At 42.0% G+C, this 26,591-nt stretch overlaps 1 protein-coding gene across 4 annotated transcripts in view; it reads left to right on the top strand.

Annotated features, from left to right (window-relative positions):
* Window positions 1-26,342, top strand: part of chka (choline kinase alpha) — a 36,048-nt gene extending 9,706 nt beyond the window's left edge. For 3 of the 4 annotated variants that reach the window (XM_056281448.1, XM_056281451.1, XM_056281450.1), the window contains 9 exons: window positions 882-995; window positions 2,541-2,674; window positions 4,979-5,083; window positions 13,319-13,377; window positions 13,489-13,576; window positions 18,496-18,604; window positions 19,180-19,286; window positions 19,377-19,458; window positions 25,241-26,342. In XM_056281448.1, the coding sequence (XP_056137423.1) occupies window positions 882-995; window positions 2,541-2,674; window positions 4,979-5,083; window positions 13,319-13,377; window positions 13,489-13,576; window positions 18,496-18,604; window positions 19,180-19,286; window positions 19,377-19,458; window positions 25,241-25,426 (984 nt within the window). In that variant the 3' untranslated portion in view covers window positions 25,427-26,342. Of the gene's footprint in view, window positions 1-881; window positions 996-2,540; window positions 2,675-4,978; window positions 5,084-13,318; window positions 13,378-13,488; window positions 13,577-18,495; window positions 18,605-19,179; window positions 19,287-19,376; window positions 19,459-21,660; window positions 23,047-25,240 lie in introns of those variants that run through there. The other variant, XM_056281449.1, reaches the window with a different exon arrangement.
* Window positions 26,343-26,591: the final 249 nt, after the last annotated feature.

Here is a 26,591-nt window from a genome sequence, read left to right as displayed (position 1 = left end):
ATTTACCCTTGTTCGGCTAATTCGCTAATGATCCCGCTTCACCCCCGGTGACCTTCATCCTAATTGGTACCGAGCCCAGTCATTAGCCTTCCAACCACAGCAGAGTGAACACAGTGTATGGCTCACACAGCCTCCGAGCAACTTCCCTTTCAGGCTCCTGGGCACACGTGATTGGCTCAGCGGGCGACAAGGTTGCATTTCCCCGGCAACCTTGGCTCCGGTTAAGCTCCCAGCTGCGTGTGCGTTTGCGCGCGCCGCTGTGTATGTGTTGGTGCGGGTTGTCTGCATGTGCTTTGTGTGCGTGTGCACGTGTTTGTCCAAAAAAGGAGAAAGGCAAAGCTGTCTTCTCGGCTTCGGGAGCATCAGCGGTGACGGTTGTGCTCACTGGGCCGTCTCTGCCCGGAAAGTACAATTCGCCTCTTGTGCTCTCTCTCTCTCTCTCTCTCTCTCTCTCTCTCTCTCTCTCTCTCTCTCTCTCTCTCTCTCTCTCTCTCTCTCTCTCTCTCTCTCTCTCTCTCTCTCTCTCTCTCTCTCTCTCTCTCTCTCTCTCTCCCCTCGCCATCGCCCGTCACGACAACAGATGAACCCGTCAAACCCTAAACAGCCGTACTTACCGTCTCCTGCTCTGCCCTCCTCCTTCCTCCCCCCCTCTCCCTTTGAGACGTTCGCTCGGGGGTTGGTGCCGATCACGAGACAATGGCTCTCAGTGCAATTCTCACTACAGGATTCACGTTTTCACACACTGCGACCAGGAAATTCTCTTTGTCTTGTTTCTTACGCGCAATTAACATCATAGATGGGATGAACTTCAGCGGTTAAGTGTTGTACTATGGCAGCTTTTAATTCGTGTTGTGTGTGTGTGTGTGTGTGTGTGATTTCAGGGGGCAGAGGCCATGATCCTGGAGAGTGTGATGTTTGCCATTTTGGCTGAGAGGGAGCTCGGACCTAAACTCTATGGAATTTTCCCTCAGGGCCGACTGGAGCAGTACGTCCCTGTGAGTTACCAAGGGATCTGTTTTTTTATTTGTTAACGGTCTGTATGCATCTGCGTTTGTGGCTGTTTGTTTATTTCTACACTTTTGTGGACCAATTTGAATTTGATAAACTAACCTTTGGCTCGCCCTCACGAAGGTTGCGTTAAGGCAAGGCGTTTCGTAAGGTTTAGGTTGGGGTAAGGCGAACGGTCCGAGGTTAGGCATGCAGCAGTAAAAGTTCAAATAAAGCATGTGGATCAAAGTAAAGATTATTTCCAATACAATTGTGTGTGTGTGTGTGCGTGTCTGCTCATTGGCGCATGATTAATGGATGTTGAGAGGGAATTAATTAACCATAAAACATCTGCTCTCCTGTAGTTAAATGATAAAGTGTTATGCAATTCATTTTCCACAAGAAGGAAAAAACATTATCTGCCTATTTGGATGCAACAGGATCCAGCCAGACCACTGGAATGTCGCTCTCTATTGTTCGAGGCAGTGAAAGTTCTTTTTAAAGAAGCCCATTTTTACAGGCCGTTGGTTTATGAACCAGTGCATGTTCTGTATTTGTTTAGGTGCAGAGCATGGACCAGGAGACTCGCTCACTCACTGACACATATACTCAATGGAGGGGAGGGGGGGGGAGCAAAGAAAATTCATAGAAAGTTGATAGAAGGGCTCTAAAGATAAACCTGTTTTAACAAAGGCTTGTGACACTTGAACGCGAAAGCAGACGTTACTTTCAATCCCCTGCGAGTTCCCCTCGGATGGATCGTACCATATTTCCTCTTACGGTGAGGCTGCGTGTAAGCGCTGTCGCCAACATGGCAGTGTTGTCGCTGGATTTGGTAACCTTTCAAGCCCTATTGATGACTTAATTCCCCAAAACTAGAGAGAGGGAGAAAAAAAGAAAATTACATGGGAACAAATGGGTCACCGTGGCCCCTTCGCTGCCATGTAATGTCCCGTGCGGGTTGGTGTACAAATTAGTCACTGCTGCAGTGCCGCAAAGATCTAAAAAGGTTTTAGACCCCCCCGCATTGTTGAACACGCAAAGTGTCACATTTTCATAAGAAACAATACAAAATTACAGGAAACACCTTTTTATAGTTCTCTGGTGGACAGGCGGCCTACGTGTACTAAATGACTACAAGTGCTTACTTGCTTGGACTCAGTAACATCAGTGCTTCTCATCCATTACAGATTCATATTGAATATTACGGCTTATTATGTGTGCTGTATTTTTATAAATAAAAAGAGCTCGTAACATACTATTGTATGCAACTTAACTGTGTAATGTTTCATGTATAGTACAGAATGTCGTTATATTGGTGTGTGGCAAATGGTCATAAGATTTGTTTTGACTTTTGACTTTAAGTTGAGGATTTCAGTTTATTCTAAGCAAGCCAAACTGACTGAAATGTACAATCTCTCCGACCTACTAGACATGGGTATGATCCACTGTGGATCCGGCCTAAGCTTAAGAAACACAGCCTCATAGAGCCCAGTGGGGGTTTTTTTTTCATATATATCAAATAATCTGTTGATTATCTGTTAAAACTTCAGAGCCGTAAACTCGACACGTGTGAATTAAGTGACCCCTGCATCTCGGCGGAGGTGGCAGAGAAGATGGCCAAGTTCCATGGCATGAGGATGCCCTTCAACAAGGAACCCAAGTGGCTGTTTGGAACCATGGAGAAGTAAGTACATGCATATATCCATCCAGCCCTTATCCAAACCGCTTATCCCGCTCTCAGGGTCGCGGGGAGGCTGGAGCCCCTATCCCAGCAGTCTACATGCGTATATTTTGTTCAAAAGTCAACAAGTCGGGGCGTCCGGGTAGCATAGCGGTCTGTGTTCCACTGCCTACCACCACGGAGAGTGCCGGTTTGAATCCCCGTGCTACCTTCGGCTTGGTCGGGCGTCCCTACAGACACAATTGGCAGAGTCTGGGTGGGAAGCCGGATGTGGGTATGTGTCCTGGTCACTGCACTAGCGCCTCCTCTGGTTGATCAGGGCGCCTGTTCAGGGGGGAGGGGGAACAGCGCGATCCTTCAACGCGCTACATCCCCCTGGTGAAACTCCTCACTGGTCAGGTGAAAAGAAGCGACTGGCGACTCCACGTGTATCGGAGGAGGCATGTGGTAGTCTGCAGCCCTCCCCCGGATCGGCAGAGGGGGTGGAGCAGTGACCGGGATGGCTTGGAAGAGTGGGGTAATTGGCTGGATACAGTTGGGGAGAAAAGGGGGGGCGGGGAGTCAACAAGTCTGAATTTCAAAAAACACACTAATTCTACACCGTGTCTGAAATATTATACAAACCATAACAGAGAGTTGGGCTCACACATAGTGCAGTTTTTGTTTTGTTTTTTTTTAAATTACCTACCTTTCAAATTAATAGTCCACAATTCTGAGAAGATGCTGTACATTTTGATGTAATCCTCCGAAAAATACATGGGCTGCATGTAACCATACCCATCTGATTCAGGAATTCATATTAAAATTGGACTTTTTTGCCAGGGTACACACCCTGGCAATCCCAGCTGAATCCTAGTATATGTGAATCCTAGCTGGCTTAATGCGGTGCAATGAGTGTGCAACAGCCTCCATCTTTACATCTGACACTCTGGCTGCTACTCGCAGTCCACAACTGTTTCACTTTAACTTTGCACCACAGTTCCCGTATACAACCATTTTGCAACCCTCCGAATAAGCAGTCATTTCATTATAGTGGGGTTAGTGCAGTGTATGTAAAAATAATATACAGCAATCTTCTTGTATCTACCAGCCCAGATATGTATTTGGTATCATAGTAGTAGTATTTAGTAGAATACCTTTGTAAAATCTGAGTTGTTATCAAAAATGCTAACCACTCTTTAGTGGTTATCATTTTTGGGCAATTACGAGAATTTGGAAAATGGAAATCAAAGTTAAGTCAAAATTTTATTTGATATTCATACTACAGAAATCCAATGTTTGTCGAAATGAAGGAGAGTCAGGGTTGTATTTTCTGACATTTTATAGATTGAATTTGTTTGATTCATAAATCCAAAGACTATCATTTCAATCAAACAGGAACACACTAAGACTTTGGTTGAAATTAGTCAATGAATTCACACCCATTATTAATGGGCACGATTTCCTTCACATTTTTTACATGGAAAAATACTGCACTTTGAAATATTTCCATCACTTGCACACCAAAAGAGAGCTTAGTTCTGTAATCAAAGTGTGAATAATAATCATCTCAGGGTATGCATGGACTTCAGTGAAACCACATGTTAAATGATCGTCTACTAAACATTTGTATGATACTAAACTTAAATCTGAATACCATCATGGTCGGTTTGCGATTATCCATCATGTTTGGATTTAAGCCATATATATGTACTGCAGTCTACAGTAGAGAAAGGCCCTCTTTGTCTTCTTCTTCTTCTCCCCCCCTTTTTTTTTTCTCCCCAATTGTACTTGGCCAATCATCACACTCTTCCAAGCCGTCCCAGTCACTTGTCCACCCCCTCTGCCAGTCTGGGGAGGGCTGCCGACTACCACATGCCTCCTCTGATACATGTGGAGTCGCCAGCCACTTCTTTTCACCTGACAGTGAGGAGTTTCACCAGGGGGACGTAGCGCCTGGGAGGATCACGCTATTCCCCCCTGTTCGCTGTTCCCCCTCCTCCCCGACCGACCAGAGGAGGTACTAGTGCAGCGACCAGGACACATACCCAAATATGGCTTCCCACCCGCAGACACGGCCAATTGTTTCGGTAGGGACGCCCGACGAAGCCAGAGGTAACACGGGGATTTGAATCAACGATCCCTGTGTTGGTAGGCAACAGAATAGACCGCTACGCTACCCTGATGCCCACCCTCTTTGTCTTCTGATGATTTGTTATGCTAAGACCCTCCCTGCCAAGTCATGCCATGCATTAAAATAGGGGCTTTATTAAAATCCCTTTATTCTGCACAGAGTGCCTAAGATCCTTTTTGTTTTTATTTTGCTAGGTACTTGAACCAAGTCATGAGGTTGTCCTTCACCAGGGAGTCCCACCTGCGTCGCTTCAACCACCTGCTAAGCTACAACCTGCCTCATGAGATGGATACGCTCAAGTAAGCATAAAAGCACTGATAGACCAAAACATATCTAAATATAAACACACAACACACTTATAAAACTTGGCCTGGATGAACATAGAAATTTACATATATACCCTCATGCACACACGTAGACAGGAGCACTACTGCTGTACTGTACAAGTCTCTTCTCTTGCTTCTTGTTCATGTGAGAACAGATTTCAAAATATTACTGTTTTATAAAGCTCACAGCAGCATGGTGGCCCAGTGGTTAACATTGTTACCGCACAGCAAGAAGGTCCTGGGTTCGAACCCCAGGCCATTCCAGGTCCTTTCTGTGTGGAGTTTGCGTGTTCTCCCTGTGATGGGTGAAAGTAATATGACCAGTAGGTGTCACTGTTGTACTATTACCATGACGTGAAGTGCGCATATCTGTTAGTTGTTGAGGTAGACGGAAATGGAGTGTGCTGGATAAAAACATGCCGAGCATTAGTAAAAGTTACACTTGTTAAAAAGAACTCACGGAGTTTGCTCATCCTATTCGAAAAGTATTATTTATGTCAAGAAGACACTTCTACAGACATTACATGGTGACAGAGTAGTCTGCATGTTAGTGCAACGTGAAGTCATGCCGAAGTTTAACCCGCCGAGCGATTTCAAGTTTGACTGCCCTGCGGAATGGCTGGAGTGGAGACAAAGATTTTCGCGCTTCAGGCTCGCTACGAAGCTGGATAAGGATGACGGGGAGATACAAGTGAGTTCGCTAATTTATTCAGTGGGAAGTGAGGCTGAAAAGATATTCAGTTCCTTCGGCTTAACAGCGGAGGAACAGAAGGATTACGACGTCGTTATGAAAAGGTTGACGACTACTTCGTTCCTCGCCGTAACATCATACATGAAAGAGCATGTTTTTACCAACGGAGCCAGCAGCCAGGGGAAACGGCGGTGATGTACATCCGGACATTGTACGAGCTGGCTGAACGCTGCGAGTTCAGGGACAAGAGAGACGAGCACATCAGAGATCGCCTGGTGGTGGGCATAAAGGACAAAGAGCTCTCATGGCGGTTCCAACTCATGGTGGACTTAACGCTGACACAAGTCATTGAACAGGTGCGTCAGGCGGAGGAGATAACTAAACAGGTTAGTCTCCAATCCAACCAACCAGAGGCCCAACTGGCTAACATTAATGTTGTTCGACGGTGGGAAGGCCATCAAAAGAAAAAGGGCGAGCAGCGTTATGGAAGCAGCACCCCTGCAACCCACAAAGTGGAGGAATGCGGGAGATGCAGCAAGCCTCGGCACCCTAATGAGAGAAAGTGCCCTGCATTGAAAAGTAAGTGCAATAAATGTCATAAAAAGGGACATTGGGAGCAGGCATACCACTCAAAAGCTGTAAGAGAGATTACAGAAGAAGTCAAACAGCTATACTTCCTAGGAGAAGTGGGCAGTAAGAAAAGTCAAGATGACTGGACTGTTAGTTTTACTATATGTGACATTCCAGTACTTTTCAAAATTGACACGAGCGCCGATGCTACAGTTATCAGCCAAGGGACTTTCAAAACGCTGAAAAATAAAATAAGATTGCAACTTCCTGACACACACTTCATAAGCCCAGGGGGAAACCTCAGCTGCGTAGGACTGTTTCAGGCCACCACCAGCTACAAGGGGAAACGGTATTCCTTTCCTGTGTATGTCATAAGAGGAGAAAGCAACGCCCTACTAGGCCACCCTGAGGCTGTAGCGATGGGCCTAGTGAAGCTGGTGGAGGAAGTCAGTGGCGTTTTCGGAACACGTGGACTGCTGAAGACGGACCGGTGAAAATAGCCCTACAGGAAGACACGCAGCCATATGCAGTGCTTACAGCCAGGTGAATACCTTTGCCTCTAGTGCCACTGGTTAAGAAAACACTGCAGCGCATGGAAAATGAAGGCATAATTGAAAAGGTTACCCAGCCAACAGAATGGTGCGCTGCTATGGTGCCTGTGTTAAAACCCAATAAGAGGGAGGTCCGCTGCTTTGCAGACCTCAGGAGGCTGAACCGGGCAATGAAACATGAAAAGTACATACTACCTACTATGGAGGAAATAATGCCACAGCTCGCCGGGTCAAAGTGGTTCCCATCATTGGATGCAGCGAGCGGGTTCTACCAGATCCTCCTGCACAAGGACAGCAAGAGGCTCACTACTTTCATAACCTCATTTGGGAGGTATGCCTTTTCCAGGCTCCCATTTGGGATGAGCACTCCTGAGATTTTCCAAAGGAAAATGGCAGAGACTTTGACAGGACTTGAGGGCACAGAAGTGTATATGGACGATATCCTCATACATGGAGAAACTGAGGAAATCCATGACCAGTGCCTAGCCAAGGTACTGAAAGTCATTGAAGCAGCAGGACTTAATCTGAACAAGGCTAAATGCAAGTTCAAACAGACACAAGTCTGCTTTCTCGGTCACATCATCGATGAGACAGGAACCAGACCTGACCCAGAAAAAGTGACGGAAATAGAGAACTTTCCTCAGCCCCAAAATGTAACGGAACTCAAGAGATTTCTGGGGATGGTGAATTACCTGGCAAAGTATGTTCCGGAGCCATCCACTGTGGGTCGGGTACTTTATGAGCTGCTGAACGGAAAGACGGAGTGGGTGTGGGGGCCCGCACAGCATACAGCGTTTCACAAACTTAAAGCTGCACTAGCCACCGCTCCCGTGCTCGCCTTTTATGATGTCACCAAGCCTACAGCAGTGTCAGCAGACGCCAGCAGCTATGGGCTGGGAGGCGTCCTGCTCCAGCTGCATGGAGACCACTGGAAGCCCGTGGCCTACTGCTTGAGGCGGCTAAGCGACACGGAGACAAGGTACGCCCAAATCGAAAAGGAATGCTTGGGCAGCGTGTGGGCCTGTGAAAGATTTGAGAAGTACCTGTTCGGAATTGATAGCTTCAGGCTGGTCACTGATCATGACCCTCTGGTGCCTCTTATGAACAGCAAAGACTTGGACAATGTTCCTATCAGATGCCAGAGGCTGTTAATGAGGTTAATGCGCTTCAGTGGCATAGCTGAATATGTACCAGGCAGAATGCTGGCAGTGGCTGATGCTCTCTCGATAGGCCCGGAGCAGCGCTTTGGAGATGGAGCTTTCCAAGATGATGTGGCGGCACATATTGATGCTGTCATGTGCCAGATGCCAGCCACACCCCAGAGAATGAAGGAGATAAAAGAAAACACAGACGAGGGTCTGCAACTCCAGGCAGTACTGGGTTTCATCAGGCACGGATGGCCTGAGTATGCAGAGAAGGTGCCTAAGACAGTCAGAGTCTTTTACCAGGTGAGAGGGGAGTTATCTGAGCTAGAGGGCTTAGTCGTTAGAGGGAGCTGCTTTGTCATCCCTGCAGTTATGAGAGAGACAATCTTAGAGAGAATCCATGATGGGGCACCAGAGTCTAGTTAAGTGCAGAGAAAGAGCTAGCCAATCCGTTTGGTGGCCCAAAATGTCAGAACATATCACAACAAAAGTACAGCAGTGTGCATTCTGTAGAGAAAACAAGAACACACAGAGAAAGGACCCTTTAATGTCAAGTGAGCTCCCATCCCGGCCATGGCAGAAAATTGCCATAGACCTATGCGAGTTTAAAAAAACAAAACTACTCGATAGCATCTGACTATTACTCTAGATACCTGGAGATCCTAAATCTGCCAACAACTACTCGCAGTCAGGTAGTGGCTAAGCTGAAAGCTACATTTGCAAGATATGGCATCCCTGAAGTGTGAGGGGTGATAATGGGCCCCAACTAGCTTCAGCAGAGATGAGGAAGTTTAGTGAGGACTATGATTTTGTCCATGTAACATGAAGCCCACACTACCCTCAGAGCAATGGACATGCAGAGAGGGCTGTCCAGATAGCGAAAGGGATACTAAGACGGGAAGAACATACAGAGCCAAACCCTCAGCTTCTACCGGAGCCAGTCCAGCCGACTGCTTATGGGTAGGAAACTCAGGACCACTTTATTCACTCTGCAGGACAATCTGAAACCAAACTGGCCCAATGAAGATGAAATTAAAAAGGCCGATACCACAGCTAAACAGAAGCAGGCATATTACTACAACCACAGGAACGGAGTGAGGATTCTGCCCCCGTTGAGCCCAGGGGACACTGTGCTCAAAAAATTGGACGGACAAAAACAACGGACAACGCCAGCTGTCATCCACAGTCCCAGCTCCATTCCCAGGCCTTACATAGTGGAGACAGCTCAAGGTGGGAAATACAGAAGGAAGAGGCGTCATCTGTTGGCCACACCCAAAACACTCACATCCATCAGCAAGGGTCCTGACTGGGTTGATCTGGAAGAGGATGGAGACACTGAGGTCACCCCAGCTCCAAAGACACCAGTTAATCTTGTCACGGGGACAAATGTTACTCGCTCAGGGAGAGTGAGTAAACCAGCTATAAGGCTGGATTTGTGAGGTGTGTGGCTTTATGGACTGTGGGATTATACTTTTTGAAAGGGGGGGGTGGTATGACAGGTGTAATGTAGCAATAATATGAAAATGGTTCAGTTGTTTATTTAGATTGTTCAGTTGAGGGTCAATCTATTAAATAGAGTGAATTTGACAGTGAAGTGAGCAATACAAAGATATTTGGTATCTTTGCTATTTCTTTTAAAGTGTTAGTACAAGAAAGACAATGTTATTTTTCTAGTTTGGAGAAATCATCTTAAGGGGGGAGCTGTGATAGGTGAAAGTAATATGACCAGTAGGTGTCACTGTTGTACTATTACCATGACGTGAAGTGCGCATGTCTGTTAGTTGTTGTGGTAGACAGAAACGGAGTGTGCTGGACAAAAACATGCCGAGCAGCAGTAGAAGTTACACTTGTTGAAAAGAACTCACGGAGTCGGCTCATTCTATTTGGAAAGTATTCTTTATGTCGCGAAGACACTTCTACAGACATTACACTCCCCGTGTCTGTGTGGGTTTACTCCGGGCACTCCAGTTTCCTCCTGCCATCAAAAATACATGCATGTTAGGGTTAACATCCTGTCCTGTCTGTGCCTCTGAGGTTAGCAAGGCAATGGAAAGAAGAACTGGAGTTGGTCCCCGGGTGCTGCAGCTGCCCACTGCTCCTAGCATAGGATGCGTTAAATGCAGAAAACGAATTTTGTTGTATGTATGTACAATGACAAATAATACGTGTCTTCTCCTCTAAATGTGATTTCATTACATACGTAAAAAAAGGCACTAAATTAAATTCCAGCCACGGAGAACGTTTAGGTCATCACACAGCATCTTCATGGTCATCCCTCCTATTGACTCCAACACAGGGGACTCTGCCTTTTATCATAACAGGGGATTTGAACATTCATATAGATAATAACATGGACAATAATGCCAAAGATCTCTTTGCCCTACTTGACACTTTTGGTCTCTCGCAACATGTGAAAGAGCCCCACGCACACTCCGAGGCCACGTTCTAAATTTTGTTATCTCTAAAGATCTCAACATTTCGTCCGTTATGGTTAAGGACTTGGCCCTTTCTGATCACTGCTGTGTCTTCTTTGACTTACTGATCATACCGGATGTTCACACTAGCTCGGTATCTGTTAAGAAGAGGTATATAAATGGGAGTACTAGTGCTAAGTTTATGGAGACAATAACTATGTCACAAACCACAAATTCAGGGTCAGTTTATGTACTCCTGGATAACTTTAGCTTGGAAATTCTGAATGTCATGGATGTTGTTGCACCGGTAAAGTCAAGAAAATGCTGAGCAAAGAGAAGGCACCTTGGATGGTAAAAGCCCTGAAAAGAGAATGTATGAAAGCCAAATGCAAATGGAGGAAAGCTTAACTTCAAATCCACTATGACTTGTATAAACAAAGCCTTTATAATTTTAACTATGAGTTATGCAAGGCTAGACAGCTACATTTTTCTAATTTGATTAGCGGGAACATCAATAATACCCGCACTCTATTTGCCATGGTTGACAAGCTTACAACTCCCCCAAAACAGATAGTCCCAGAACTCCTCTCCACAGAGAAATGTAATGAATTTGCTTGCTTTTTTGGTGAAAAAATTAAAACTATTAGACAGACCATCAACGCCACACAGTCAAGCCATGAAACTATGCAGTCTCTACGACCACCTAGAAATAATCTGGTCATTATGTCACAATTTAATAGTATTGATCAAGAAACTCTAACGGAAACAGTACGGCATCTTAAATCATCAACATGTTGTCTTGACACACTGCCGTCTGATTTTTTTTAAACTATTTTTAACTCTGTAAAAACAGAGTTACGTCAAATAGTTAACAGCTCACTGCTATCGGGCACTTTTCCCAAGTCACTAAAAATAGCTGCCATTAAGCCACTCCTAAAAAAGAGAACTCTGGATACCTCTGTGTTAAATAACTATAGACCAGTCTCAAATCCTCCTTTAAAAGCTAAGATCATCGAGAAAGTTATTTCTAATCAACTCAGCAATTTTTTTTTAACTCAAATGATCATTTTGACAAATATCAGTCAGGTTTCCAACCTAACCACAGTACTGAAACAGCTCTTATAAAAGTGTTAAATCACATACGGCTGAATACTGACTCAGGTAAAATATCCGTTCTGATTTTACTTGATCTCAGTGCGGCATTTGACACTGTTGATCACAGAACACTGTTGGACAGACTGGAACATTGGGTAGGACTTTCCGGAGCTGTCCTTAATTGGTTCAGGTCTTATTTAGAAGACCGAAGTTACTTCGTCACCATTGGCAGTTATGAATCTGTTAAGAGTGGCTATGACATGTGGAATCCCCCAGGGATCAGTTCTCGGACCTCTTCTGTTTAAGCTATACATGCTGCCTTTAGGCCAAATTCTTCAGAACAACATGGATTACCATAGTTATGTAGATGATCTGGCTCTCTCACCTGATGATCTCAGCCCAATAGACTCACTGTGTCACTGTTCGGAGCAGATAAATAATTGGTTGAGCCAAAACTTTCTTCAATTAAATAAGGAAAAAAACCAAGATTATTGTGTTTGGCAACAAAGAGAAGAGAACTATTATAAATGAACAACTCAAGTCTCGAGCTCTAAAAACCAAAGACCAAGTCCAAAATCTTGGCATTTTAATACACTCAGATTACACGTCACCAGCCATATCAAAGCAATCACTGTAACAGCCTTCTATCACCTTAAAAATATAGCCAGAATCAAGGGTCTGATATTCCAAAATGACCAAGAGAAGCTCATCCATACTTTTATCTCCAGTAGAATTGATTACTGTAACAGTCTCTTAACTGGTCTTCCCTAAAAGACCATTAAACAGCTGCAGCTTATTCAAAATGGCTGCTGCTAGAGTTTTAACAAGGACCAAGAGAACAGAGCACATTACTCCAGTCCTAAAATCTTTACACTGGCTTCCAATTAGTTACAGAATAGATTTTAAAGTGTTGCTACTTGTCTACAAATCACCGAATGGTGTAGGCCCAGAATATATCTCTGACATGCTCGAAGAGTAAAAATTGGGTAGGGCTCTAAGATCCATGGTCTCCGGTCAGTTAGTTCAGCCCAACCCACCATGGTGAAGCAGCATTTAGCTGTTATGCTTCATGCAACTGGAACAAACTACCAGAAGATCTTAGATGTGCCCCATATATAGCAATTTTTAAATCTAGGTTAAAAACATTTATTTTTTCTTATGCCTATGATTGAGCATTAAAACTTGTACCTCATTCCAACTGCACTTTAATTCTGGAAGTACATCTCTAGTCACTCCATGGCAGGGAAGTGACTATGTTTTTCTATTATTTATTTTTTTTACTTGGTATTTTCTCTTTATAGTACCTGTCTTTTAATTGTATTACTCTTTATAATTACTAATTCAAAGTAGATTTTATGTACTTTGTACTCTTTTAATTATATTCTATATATGAATGTTCCTATTTGTTTTTACTTACTCTCTTTTAATTATATTTCATATGGTTGTTCCTATTCTGTTTTTATTTGTGTAAAACACATTGAATTGCCCTGTGTACAAAATGTGCTATATAAATAAATTTGCTTGCTTGCTTTAGTTTGTGCATTGGGACAGGCTGCATAAAAAAATGCCCCAGCAATAGCTTCTATTAAAGGTCAATTCTTTGTATCCTTTCCACTGCTTTTGTTATTCCAGCTTTGTAAAATAACGTACGTGGCATTGTTTTTGGTGTGAAAACTGCTATTGAATAGGCTGCTACATAACTTAGTATTGCTATCTTATTTATCTCATATTTCTTGCACCAGGTCTCTACTGGAGTCCACCCACTCCCCTGTAGTGTTCTGCCACAACGACTGCCAGGAAGGTATGTATACCTCCACACAAACTAAAGGAAATGACTATTGCCTTTCACTATTTTAAGATCTGTAAATAATCTGCTATTTTTTAATCAATTTAATTGTGCGTTGTGTTTTAGGAAACATTCTTCTGTTAAAGGGCCACGAGAGCTCAGACAAACAGAAACTGATGCTGATTGATTTTGAATACAGCAGCTACAATTACAGGTAAGACTGCTATTTATTATGGCCGCTGTAAAAAAAACACACACACACACACACACACACACACAACCAGGCCATATCTCTGAAAAGCATGTACACATGATTCAATATAGTTAACGAGGAAATTGACTGCACAGTTTGCTATAGTGTTGAAAGCTTAGATTGTGATCAGGAAATAACGTGGACTGAACATTGTGTTTAGTTTGGATATGATATGGGATTATTTCTGAACTAGCAGAGGTACCCGGCGTTGCCCGGGGAAAATGTTCTCACCAAAACAACCAACACGATGTGATCTTTATGATATAATCGATAATGAAATATAGGATAATTTATGATATGATACATGCGATAAACGAATGTTATTAACAAAAATTATCAAATGTCATAATTTTCAATCCATTCATCAAGCTTCTTTGCCAATGTGTGTATTAATCGCTCAGTGCTCAAGCGCCTCAGGGTAAACCACGTTGCGTGTGTTGTGGCAAGAAAAAATTGTCACGTGCTTTGTGATAAATAAGTTAAGAGTGCTCGCCACTGTCACTCTTGCAACCTCGAATCCAGGGTGACGAGCTGCACTAATAACACTGGCATTGAGGCTGAAAAATTCCTTTGATTGATATGACGTAACAACGTATGGCATTGAATATCAAAAAGACGCCACATTTTGCCACAAAATAAACTAAATTTCGCAAATAAATCAAAATGTTTACTTGGTTTTTGAAATATATTTCAAACTGCAATCCTTGGAAAGTGCTGATTCTAAAGATACCTTTCTTTTTGTTCTACAATTCTGGAGTTTTTCTGCTTGCTTTATATATATATATATATATATATATATATATATATATATATATATATATATATATATATCATCGACCTGTAGGTGTCGCTGTGGTTCGTGAGTTATAGTACACCTGGGTAATCGAGAGAGAAGAAGAGAGAGGCTTAGATGACCGGAAAGAAAGAGCTAGCACTTGCCACAGAATAAACTCAATTCCGCAAATAAAGCACATTTTTTACTTGGTTTTTGAAATATTTTTCCAACTGTGCAATCCTTGGAAAGTACTGATTCTAAAAATACATTTCTTTTTGTTCTACAATGAGTATTTCTGGTGTTTTAAGCGAACATACAAACATACACTCTTGCTTTATATATAAAGATATAAGATGGAACTGCATGCACAAAGGCCTTGTTGTGTATGTCAGAAAGCTGAACTTGTTCAGTTAGCATGGTTGGGCCGATATATTTATTGATATGTTTCTTTTTTTATATACATAATTTTTCCTCTCAGCACAAAATGTTCTCCATTTTGTTGATCGTTTCCTTTCATCTTTAGTGAGTTTAAATTACGGTCTTGTTCATTGTTCTTTTTGTTTTCTCCAGTACATATTTTGCTTATTGCACGAGACTGGTGTATAGTGTTTCCTTGACTTGTGAATTGACTAGCGTCGTACATTTCAGGGTTAAATGTGCAAGTTAACAGTAAAAATAAGTATTCAGTTTACTGAATTCAGAGAAAAAAGTAATAAAAATTGAATTTAGATTGCTCAAGTGGCATCCTTTTTTTTTAAGACAAAACGTCTTTCATTCAAATCATTCTTACTTTATAAACGAACGCACAAATTGAAATGAGTCATAACTTAAAAACAAAGGGATTTACTAACTTGTAATTGGTTAAATCACATTGCATGACTAATACATTTTGTCAGTGAATAATACAGAACATGAAATAATTAACTAATACTCAGCAAATGAAACTTTTAATACTGAGCTCATACATTAGAAATTACAATGAAATTACAAATATAATCTAAACTTGATATAGGTAGTATTCAAGCATTGCATATTACTTGTAGAACAGATTGCTTTATACCAAATTCCAAAACGTCTTCAAAGTCCTTCGTTCTCATGGGAAACTTTTCCTGCGCCAGGAAGTTCTCTGGCTTGTTATCGTTCCACTGGTAAACCGCGTAGGAAAGGTCTGATTGTGCTGGGGGAATCAGCGTGAGTCATTCTTTGGTAGGTTTGGGGACTCTGTGAATGAAAAATACCACTTAACAAAATTTACCAAGCTTTTAAGAGAAAAAGAATCGATGAAAGATGCAGTTTGCTCAGCGGTTCTTATACACCACCACGTGCAGGTCCAAATGGTTTCATGTGGTTTTGGATAGGATGGTGAGAGATCCTCGAAGTCCTGTAACAGGACTTAGACAGGAGATGGAGGTTTTACCATCCTAGAGGTGACACTAACAGATGAGGTCTTTTATTCCATCGGCTGTTGGCTCTTTGACTATGTGGATGTGATTCTTGCTTCTTCTGATGACTCTGATGGTTCTTGCTTCTTCTGATGGTTCTGATGTGATTCTTGCTTCTTCTGATGACTGTGATGGTTCATGCTTCTTCTGATGGTTCTGATGTGATTCTTGCTTCTTCTAATGGTTCTGGTGACAAGTGACAATAACAACAGGAATGTTGCCGCTAACCGTGTACTTGTTTTTACTGGGTACTTGTTTTTATGGGTGTATCATCATCGTCAGGTCGAGTATCCATATGGCTATATTGTACTTATATATTGTATGGATACCATTTTACTATTATTGACTGCTGTTGCAAGCCAAATGTACCCTCAGGGACATTAGAGCTTTACTGTATGAAAAAAGACGCGAGTGAGGGGTAAGAACTTGAGGGTTTTGTGTCTTGATGCGTGCTCATTAACCTGGATAAGGAAATCTCAGAAAGTTGAATCAGTCCATCTGGACACAAGGTTTAGAGGGAGAAATGTTTCATCACTCATCTAAGCGACTTCGTCAGTCTCCGCTGACTGCAGGTATCCCCAACCGTATAAATAATACAGTTGCATAACAACCGAAACTGGCACAGCTGCGTCACAACCGGTTTGTGCATTATGGGTAAAAAAGGTAGTCTTGATTTGTTTGACCCACTATAACCTGTGTGGATTTATTTCGAGGGGGAGTCAACCTCCCAACAGCTACTTCAACTATGTCATCGTCCTTTATCTCTACTTATTATCTGCTTGGCTCGAGTTGCCAGAGAAATGGTCTGGTGGATGATGGCCAGGTTTTGTTTTTTTTCCCCCTCCCATCTGATCTTGCCTCTGCTCTCAGACTGAGTGCACTAGACGGGGGCAGGGAGTTATGGGTAAAAGCAAATCGTGAGCCAGAGAGAAAGAAAGAGGAAGGGAGAGAGGGAAAGGACAGAGTGGGCAAAGCAAGTGAGACTGCAAGAAAGCAAAAAGAAAATGGGGGGGGGGTGAGTATTGAGCCAGCTTGTGGCTGCCGTCCATTATATTTCCCTCTGACATCCATAATTCACAGCCCCCCCCCCCCCATGGTGAAATATTCATGGCAGCTCTTACGTAACTCTCCTTTGGCAGGTCAGTGGGGAGTGAGAAAGTAGATGGAATGGAAATACTGTATCCAGGATGTTCTTTGGCAGTGGATGTGTCACATTTTTACGTGTAAAGCGGAACTGAGTAAATTTGCGGTCCCGTACATTTTCACTCACGTCCCCTGCATACAAACATGTTATGTTCATCTGTTGTCTTGTTTCACCGCCGTTCATTGTAAAGCGACATTGGGTGTTAGAAAAGCGCTATCTAAATTTGATTTATTATTATTATTATTACATCATTCATATTTCATATTTTGATTTCCAGGAGTCGAGTCATGTAGAATAAGATGGAATGCAAAACAATGATTTGAACGTAACCTTACTGTACAGCTTGAGGAGCTAATATTGCACACTGTGTGTGTGTGTGTGTGTGTGTGTGTGTGTGTGTGTGTGTGTGTGTGTGTGTGTGTGTGTGTGTGTGTGTGCACGCTGAGTTTCCCTGAGTGTCTGATTTACGGAAAATGGTGCAGTTCACTCTGGCCTTGGCGCGCTATTGATTCCCTGCCAAGTCGGTTCTCTCTTTTAAACACACACACACACACACACACACACACACACACACACACACACACAGACACACATCCCCCTCTCCCATGTAGTCCGTTTCCTTCAGGTTCAGTGTCTCAGAGCATGGCCCCCTCTAAGTTTCCATGTTGCAAAATGCACTCGCCATGTGCACAGATGTCATATGACTCACATATAAAGAACACACAAGCCCACATTCAAGCACTCAGAAACACACACACACACACACACACACACACACTCATTCATGAACAAACACATGCATATGCAGACAGTCACTCTCATTGAGTGAGATTAGACGAGAGAGCAGAACCAGTTGAGTCCGGTTTAGCGCTCCTTGCTGAGGTGTCCTTCGGTGTCATCTCAGCCGAGGCTGTCTGGTTTGATCCGGTTCAGGTCACCCAGGCAACAGGCCTGGCAGGTGTGGGAGGATTTGTGTTGGAAAGATTTCTCAGCTGCAGGGGCTCCAGCTACGTGACAGTACCATGACCGATACACACACACACACACACCTGTGCTTAGTGTCTGCTGGTTGTGTTCAGTGCCATTAAGTTATACATCAAGTTTTGCCATCCAAAGAAAATATCTCTATTTTCTATGCTGTCCAACATGTCAACATTTAAAAATGTGGGTATACAAATAATCGGATGACCAATATGAATCCATTTCGTAGTTGTTTCTCTTTCCTTGTTAGTGGCATGATGCCAGCATACTTGTCTACAATGGCAAATGAAAACAGATGTACAACCACATATCCTGGACAATTTTTTTTTTTTTGCTGTGCAGCAAGCATACGTTTTTCATCTATATTTTTGCAGTCCTGACTTCTTTTTTCAGAAACACAAACCCAAGAAGACAACACTCGGACAAAAATATATAGTGATACTTGCATAAATCAGCATTGGCCTAATTTCTACTGCTACTTTTCCTCCCTTTCCGTTCGTTTCTCATTCGCTTTACTTTGTATGTCTTTGCTTTTCAGGGGCTTTGACATTGGTAACCATTTCTGTGAGTGGATGTATGACTACAACTGTGACAAGTTCCCTTTCTTCAAGGTCAATGTTCAGAACTACCCTTCTAAGGCTCAACAGGTATGTATAAGGAAAGGTTTCTCTAACTAGCTAGCAATGGGGCCCCCCCCCTTTCCTCCCCAATTGTATCCGGGCCAATTACCCTACTCTTCCCAGCCATCCCGATCGCTGCTCCACCCCCTCTGCCGATCCGGGGAGGGCTGCAGACTACCACATGCCTCCTCCCATACATGTGAAGTCGCCAGCCGCTTCTTTTCACCTGACGGCGAGGAGTTTCACCAGGGGGTCATAACGCGTGGGAGGATCCCACTTATTCCCCCCCAGTTCCCCCTCCCCCCTGAGCAGGCACCCCAACCGACCTGAGGAGGCACTGGTGCAGCGACCAGGACACATACACACATCCGGCTTTCCCACCTGCAGACACGGCCCACTGTGTTTGTAGGGACGCCCAACCAAGCCGGAGGTAACACGGGGATTCGAACCGGCGTTCCCTGTGTTAGTAGGCAACGGAATAGACCGCTACACTACCCAGATGCCCACTAGCTAGCAATGTTTTGACTGATAAATCTAAACTTAATTTAACCCCATACTGTGCTTTTTCTTTTTTTTTTTTGTCCAAATTGTTCACCGTACAGCTGCATTTCATTGGAAGCTACCTGAGAGAGTTCGACAGACAGTTTGACAATCTGAGTGAAGAGGACCAAACGAAATTGAAGGAAGATCTGTATGTGGAGGTCAACAGGTGAATAATGACATTGAATGTTATCTGACATTGCATTATATTAAGTGATATATTATATTACATGTGGTAATATGTATGATTTTGATTTAGGTTCTCTCTAGCGTCACACTTCTTCTGGGGGTTGTGGTCCATTATCCAGGCCAGGATCTCTACCATTGAGTTTGGTTACATGGTGAGTGCCCTTTGTAGCTAGCTTAGATTGTGCTTTTTTACTGTTTATTCACTCGTAATTATTATTACTATGTAGGCTAAAGGGAAAAATAAATTATGCACAAATGAGGAATGGCTTGCTATGCTGAGGCTGATGAGAAATGGAAGTTACACAATGTATTCTTGTTAAGTTTATTTGTTTAGCTCTAAATCAAAGACGCAGTCTCAGAGGACTTTAATTTCACACAGTGAAAAACAGGTAGATGAAGTAAATGGTATGGCTGACAAACTTTAGTAACCAAGAAAGAGACAGATTGAAGTTTGAAAATGATGCCCGCAGCACAAGCCCTGGTCCTGAAAAGAGGGTAAGAAAGAGACATGAGGCATACTACAGGCAGACTCATATGCTCATAGCAATCATGCAGTAGAGGGTTAGGATGGTGCAAAGGGAGGGAAGATTTCCATTGGCAGGACCTAAAGTTTATTGCAACTTGGAAGACTAATGTTACATTGCATTGAGGCTGAGACCGTCCCAGGGAGGAGGTATCAGGGTTAAGCATCAATGAAGCTGACCAACTCAGTGTTAACTGCGAGTCAAATGATAATGAGAGTAAGTATGTTTAGTTTATATTTGAAGGGAACTAAAGAATCAACCTCTCTGATGTCAGTAGGAAGATTATTTCAAAGACAGGGAGTACTTAGTTTGTTGAGTCCTTCTAGGGCTCTGGGAACAGAGTTTACACTTATTACATTTATCATGCGAAAAGGTTACATTTATTACACTTATTTTGTTACAATGATGATAGCCTAGCTGTAGCAGAGGCTAGAAAAAGTGTAATATGGTCAAATGTTGTTTGCTAGATCACATTTTAGCAATGTTTCAAAGGTGGAAAAAGCAGTCTTTGTTATTTCTCTGATGTGTAACTTAAGAGTCAGATCGAAAGCAGCACCCAGATTTTAATCAAGGAACCCTGGGAAAACACACAGTTATCGAGGTTTATTGATACCTCCTCAAACTGATGCCTATGTCTCCCTGGGCCAATAAGCAACATATCTTTCTTTGTCAGAGTTAAGAGGCAAGAAGTTAGAGGACATCTAGTTTTTAACTGCAGACAAGCATGCCTCTAAATTTCTAAATTGGAAGTGATGATTTGATTTTACAGGTATATACAGCTACATTTTGTCTGCATAGCAACAGAAAATGATTCCACAACTGTGAATTATTTTGCTGAGCAGTTGTCTATAAAAAGAAACTATCAAAGCACCAAGAATTGAACCTTGGGGAACACCAGAGTACACTATAGACTATAGAGTATTTAGAGATAAATTGCCATGAAAGACACATTTAGTTCTGTCATATTATTTAGACTTTTGCCAAGAAAGAGCTAATCCAGAATTCTCAAGGTGATCTATGTGTGTAGTCAACAGTTTCAAAGGCTGTTCTAAGATTAAGTAATAATATTAAGGTGAAACAAAGATCCAATACAAGCAGATGAAGTTTTACCATTTTCATAAGCATGGTTTCAGTTGAATGATATCTGTATGTGGATTTAAATGGTTCAGAAAGATTGTTGTTAGATATAAAAGCAGCAGGTTGTTTGAGAATTTAACGTGGTTTGAAAAAGTTAGGCAGTGTTCGGGTTTGGTGGCATTAACGGGAGACGGTTAAGTCAGAAATGCTTACTCGTAGTGCAGGAACCAATGTTTGCCCTGTAAAATTATGGAAGGCAAATATTTACCATGTGTTGGATAAGAGAACAGATAAGAGGAGTCACATTTAGGTCAGACCACCATGCCCACCTTACAAAATATAAGAGAACAAATATCACATCTCCAACCAGCTGTTTTACAATCCATCCCAGTTTTGTAAATCAGCAACTCAGAAGAGGATCATTCTTTATGTGGGATGTTTCATGAGAATAAATATTTTTATGGATATTTCATGGATGGTTTATTCAAAAGTGCACTTCTGGAATCTGAAAATTAGTATGTTTAACATACTGGAAAGCAACAGCTGAACTAGTATTTTCATTCATTTTATTGTTAAGATTTAGTTTAATTCTTTCGTTAATCCAAACACAATGATTTAGAATAACCAGAAATACATATGCTGGCATTAGTGAAACAACTACAACCGCTTATGTACTATGTGTTCTGTACGTAAAATATTTGCATCACACTCACATGTTTGCATCACGCTCACGCATATTGAAATATATTCTAGGACTATGCTCTGGCCAGGTTTGATGCCTATTTCCAGCAGAAGAAAATCTGGGGTGCCTAAAAGAGGAGGATGGGAAGAAGTCCTGGATTGAGGATGCAATCAGCTAATCAGCAAGACAAAGACAATGACAATGATTTTAGCCAGGACAGTCCATAACATTGCTTCACTGAGACTCCCTGTATTGGGAGGATTTGCTGGCTACTGTTGTTGTGTTGACCAAAGCCAAACCACGATTATCTGGTTAGGTGCTAAAGAATGCCCCACAATCCACTGCAACTAAAACCTTATACTGCATAGCTTTCTGAGGGCAAAAGAAAAACATCATTTTGTGCTAACACTGATTGTTGATCAGTAATGCTATTTGCTTCTGCATCATTTAAAAACATGTCCAACATGCAGGATAAATTGGAGTGTGTGGGGTTAAGTTACAAGTACATTCATATTCAATAGTGTTAGCATGGCCTCAATGTAGATTACGATCTTTCTCGTTGGAAATATGGAAAGATCAAATATCATAAACTATCTTTGCTTACTGAGGCAGCCAGTAGCTAACCACACAGATTAGGTTTTACATGATGCCAATAATTTGCCCCCATTGACTTATCACTGAAGAGCAGAGTCAATGGCTGAGAGATTCCAGTTACCAAAACAACTGTGTCTTTAGTACAATGGCGTATTAGGGCCATTGTACATTAAAAAAAAATTAAATTAAGGGGGGGGGGGTAATATTCTGAGAAAAAAAATTCACAAATTTATGAGAGAAAAAAACTCGCAAATTTACAAGGGGAAAAAAAATGCCGTCATATTTTAAGTGAAGTAATGACAAGGAAAATTAAAAAACAAAACAAAAAAAGACAGAATATTCTCTCTTTATAAACTAAGCAAACACTATATAAAAAAAAATCAACAACTAGTAACATTGAGCAGTTCTCTTTAGGTAAAGGATACCTGTATGCACCATGTTGTCCACCTTTTGAAGTCAATACACACTGGTGAAAGAGATGACCCTATTGATAGATATATGTCACCATTACGCTTTTCGTCTACAGGAGTAACTCTGTTCCAACAAGAGGAGACACAATATTCAACCTTTTACATAACCTGAGAAACAGGTCGTGCCAGTGTGTGCATTTTGAGCCATTACACACTTAAGTTAAAATAAAATCTGGAATATGCTTTGGTTACTGGTACTCCTCAGGCCAGGGTAGATAAAATTATACTGTTTTATATATAGTTTCAGTTCTTCATAAAATGTTGAGGTGTACTTGACTTACATCTCTGGGCAGTTGGTAACCTCCTCTAAATCAGTGTTTCTCAACCCAGTCCTCAAGGACCCCCTAGCCTGCAGATTTTCTTTGCAACCCTGAATAGGTACCTGTTTGTATTTATTCAACCAATCAGCAATGAATTATGTCAGATGTTGTACACCTCGCATAATTAAGTGCTGAGAGATGATTGGTTGAGTAAGTACAAGCAGGGCTACCTATGCAGGGTTACAATGAAAATCTGCAGGATAGGGGGTCCTTGAGGACTGGGTTGGGAAAAGCTGCTCTAAATCAAGTAGACCTCAAGGGTTTTAAATATTGCAATTTGCATCTTTACTGACCCTCGTACTGATACAGGCTTCTTTTAGATTCCCGCCTTTACAGTTACTTAATGCACTTGTTCTTATCAACTGTGACTTTTATTAGCTAACTTGTTTACGTAAAACATTCTCAACCGTCCTGTGAATATTTTGTGATCTGAAGTAGTTTCATATAGAGCCGTTTATTGGCAGAGATGTGATGTTCTTATATATGCTTGTATCCATAATATGGAACATTCGACCACATGTTTTTTCTCATTGCCGTCAGTGGTTCATGTGACAAGAAGGTTGATTTTAATAATCTGGTTCAGCCTACATTCCAGCCATGCCTAATTGGTTTCTGAGCTAACTAGTGGTGACTATGGGCCTAACTAACCATAGCTTTACCTGTTTTGTTTTTTTTACTCATGCAAGTACATTTTTTACTTTGATGGAAAAAAAAATCTTTCACACAGTATTTCAGGCAATGTTTGAAAACAAGACTCCATTCAAGGATGTTTCTTATTATAGTAATTGACTTGTTGGGGATAAGAGTGGTACTTGGTCAAAAAGGCACTTGCCACACTGCGGTGGAACAGTTTATGTGTTGAATTTTCTTTTAGCAAAAATTAACATACCTTTATCACTCCATGGCTTACAGTCCCCATTAGACGAAATTAGAAATCTCAACTATGTTTACAACCACTTTCATAATCGGTATGATAGATAATTTGGTTGGTGGTTAAATAATTTGGCTAAAAAAAACAGTTTCCCATGATTCCCCGGGTGTGGCTATGGTAAGCTGTCCCCGGAGCTAGGCACAACATCTTGCTCCGAATGCATTTACATACTATTACATTTTGCCGGTTACAAATTTATAGCCTCATTTGATACAATTGCTCACCAAATTTGCAAATGGTGGCTTAATCATAGGTTCCGGGGGGGGGGGGGGTGCAGTGCGTTGGACTGGGTTGACAATCTTCTCTGTGATTACTCAGACTGAAAAGCTACCCACGCACAAAAATGGACATGTGTGTACTGCACATTTAGTTCTGGTGCAGTCCCTAATTTTGACATCACTTTCCCTAAGATATTCACAAATCCTTTATGGGAATGAGGCACCTAGAGACAGCATTGGCACTACCAAAATTATCATATGACTGCAAATCATCGGCCTTTTGTCGTGCAAATGTGAGGCACTACCTCTTACCTCTTGTTAACGGAAGCAAAGACAGGCTATACAGTGTTATATGGTGTACATTAAGCTTGGGGAAAAGAGCTGGGTGAAGAAACCGTGAAACTACATCAGATTCCCACAATAGTCGTCTAGTATTTGAAACCTCATATAGAGGTGTTTGAATGTCTACTGTGACACCTTTTGATCTGAAGATGGAAACAAACAATGTACTTGACTATTTTCCTGTTAATATTTTTGGGGTTGTTGAACTGTGATTATTAGTCATATTTTACACGCAAGTGTATTTCTATTGTATATGTTACCATTATATTTCTATTGAAATGTTTTAAACAATAATGTTGGATCTTGTTAAGACACTATTGTGCTGGGGATTCACCAGTAACCATGCTGGTGCTAAATGTAGGGCTTATATTGATATGATAGAATTTCCGAAAGTCATGCAATGGATTGTTACACAGTGTCGGTCAATATTAAAAGTTTCGCATCTCAGATTAGTTGCAGCGGTGGACGGGTTGCTGGTGGGTCCCTCTTTAGGGCTACAATCCCTGGCCTAGTGCCCGTTTATCTGCCATTCGTATTCCATTACAATGCAATGGCACTTCTCGGAAAGTGACTGAAATTCATTGACAACTATTTTTCATCTTTCTCCTCCTCAAATGGAATGTGTATTTTTCTTAATAAGAAAGTTTTGAGTTTCACAAGTCTCATTCTTTTTCCCCTCTTCCCCACGCTACCCATCAAATGTGTGCGAACTGCACTGCCATGTCCCTTTTCTTTCTTTTAATGTGTGTGATTGTTTTATATTTCATTCCATCAAGAGTCGTCAATGGCGGCCGCTCTGGTGGCCGAGCGGAGTAAGCCGCCGTTCTGGCAACCCGCTCGTCACGTGGCTGGGAGGTTCGTATCCCAGACTCGCCGTTCCCGCTCACGGCCAGAGCGTCCACGGGGTCAGGCCTTCATTAGGCCACCCTTACCCGAGGGATAGCGGGTGTAGATCGGTGTAGTGTTCGGGGGACTCGTCGTTCTCCAGCGACCCCTCTGGCCCATCCGGGTGCTTGCAGCCAAGCTACTGAAAGCCTTCTCCCTACATCTCCTTCGCGGCCTGAAGGTGATGCGATCCATGCGAGGAGGCTTCAGCGTGTAAAGTAGCGAGCGCAGCCGACACGAGTGTGAAGGAAGCTGGTGTTACGACTATCTCCTTCCTGTGGAAACGTGAGCCAGGGGAGTTATTCCACAAGAGTTCCGGCCATATGCCGTTGGGTTAATCGGGTGGGATAAGGGGGAAAAACTAGAAATAAATTTATTTTTAAAAAAGTCATCAATGGAGATCCATGTTTCTGTAACTGCTGTACATTCCTTAAACCATATATTGTTTTTTGTGAACTAAATGTATGCTACTTTTTGTTATAACTTCTGTGTCATGTATTTGTTGGCGTGAATATCAATTTCATAATCTAATTGGTTCTTCTTCTTGGTTCTTCTTTGTCCCCAGTGGTGAATGAAGAAGCTTCTCACTTACGTTTGTTAATGATTAGACACTCTTTAAAATTTCACTAATAACAGTACATGCCAAAAATATCCAGTTAAAAGTTTTGGGAAATTTATATTTTTGATCATGATTTTTTTTTTGTGTGCGTGTGCGTCTGTGTTACATTATTGTTCGATGAAGAATGTCTCAGTTATAATTCAGTGCCGTAGCATGATCCAACTCAACACAGATATGAGTTCTAATGTAAACTAACTGTGCTTTCTATGCAGCTTTACTGTATCCACATATATACTCTTAGAAAAGGAAATACTTTACACAGACTCACTTGCTAAAGAGGGAACTGCTTTGCAGATGCAGTTTCAGTACAGCCTAGAAAGGCACTTTGCTGTAAATGTGTCCTGCTTTGCACAAATAAATAAAAATGGAAATAACTAAGTGACTACTTTGACTTCATCTAATCTATATATCTATCAATTAATTAAAAAGAAAATTATATGGAATTTATTTGCTGTTCAGGCATTAGTAAAAAGATTTTGATGTAACTTGGGATTCAAAGGGGCTGTGTCTAATTTCTGAGGGTCCCTCACCATATACATAACGTCTACAAATGGAAACAGACGAGACAAGCAAACTCCTGTGTTACGTACGGGAATGTTTGCTGATGCCTACCATTCTGGAAT

Source organism: Lampris incognitus, chromosome 6, assembly GCF_029633865.1.
Source record: "Lampris incognitus isolate fLamInc1 chromosome 6, fLamInc1.hap2, whole genome shotgun sequence".
Lineage (NCBI taxonomy): Eukaryota > Metazoa > Chordata > Actinopteri > Lampriformes > Lampridae > Lampris > Lampris incognitus.
Note: the sequence above shows the minus strand (reverse complement) of the source record. Positions and strands in the feature narration are given on the sequence as shown.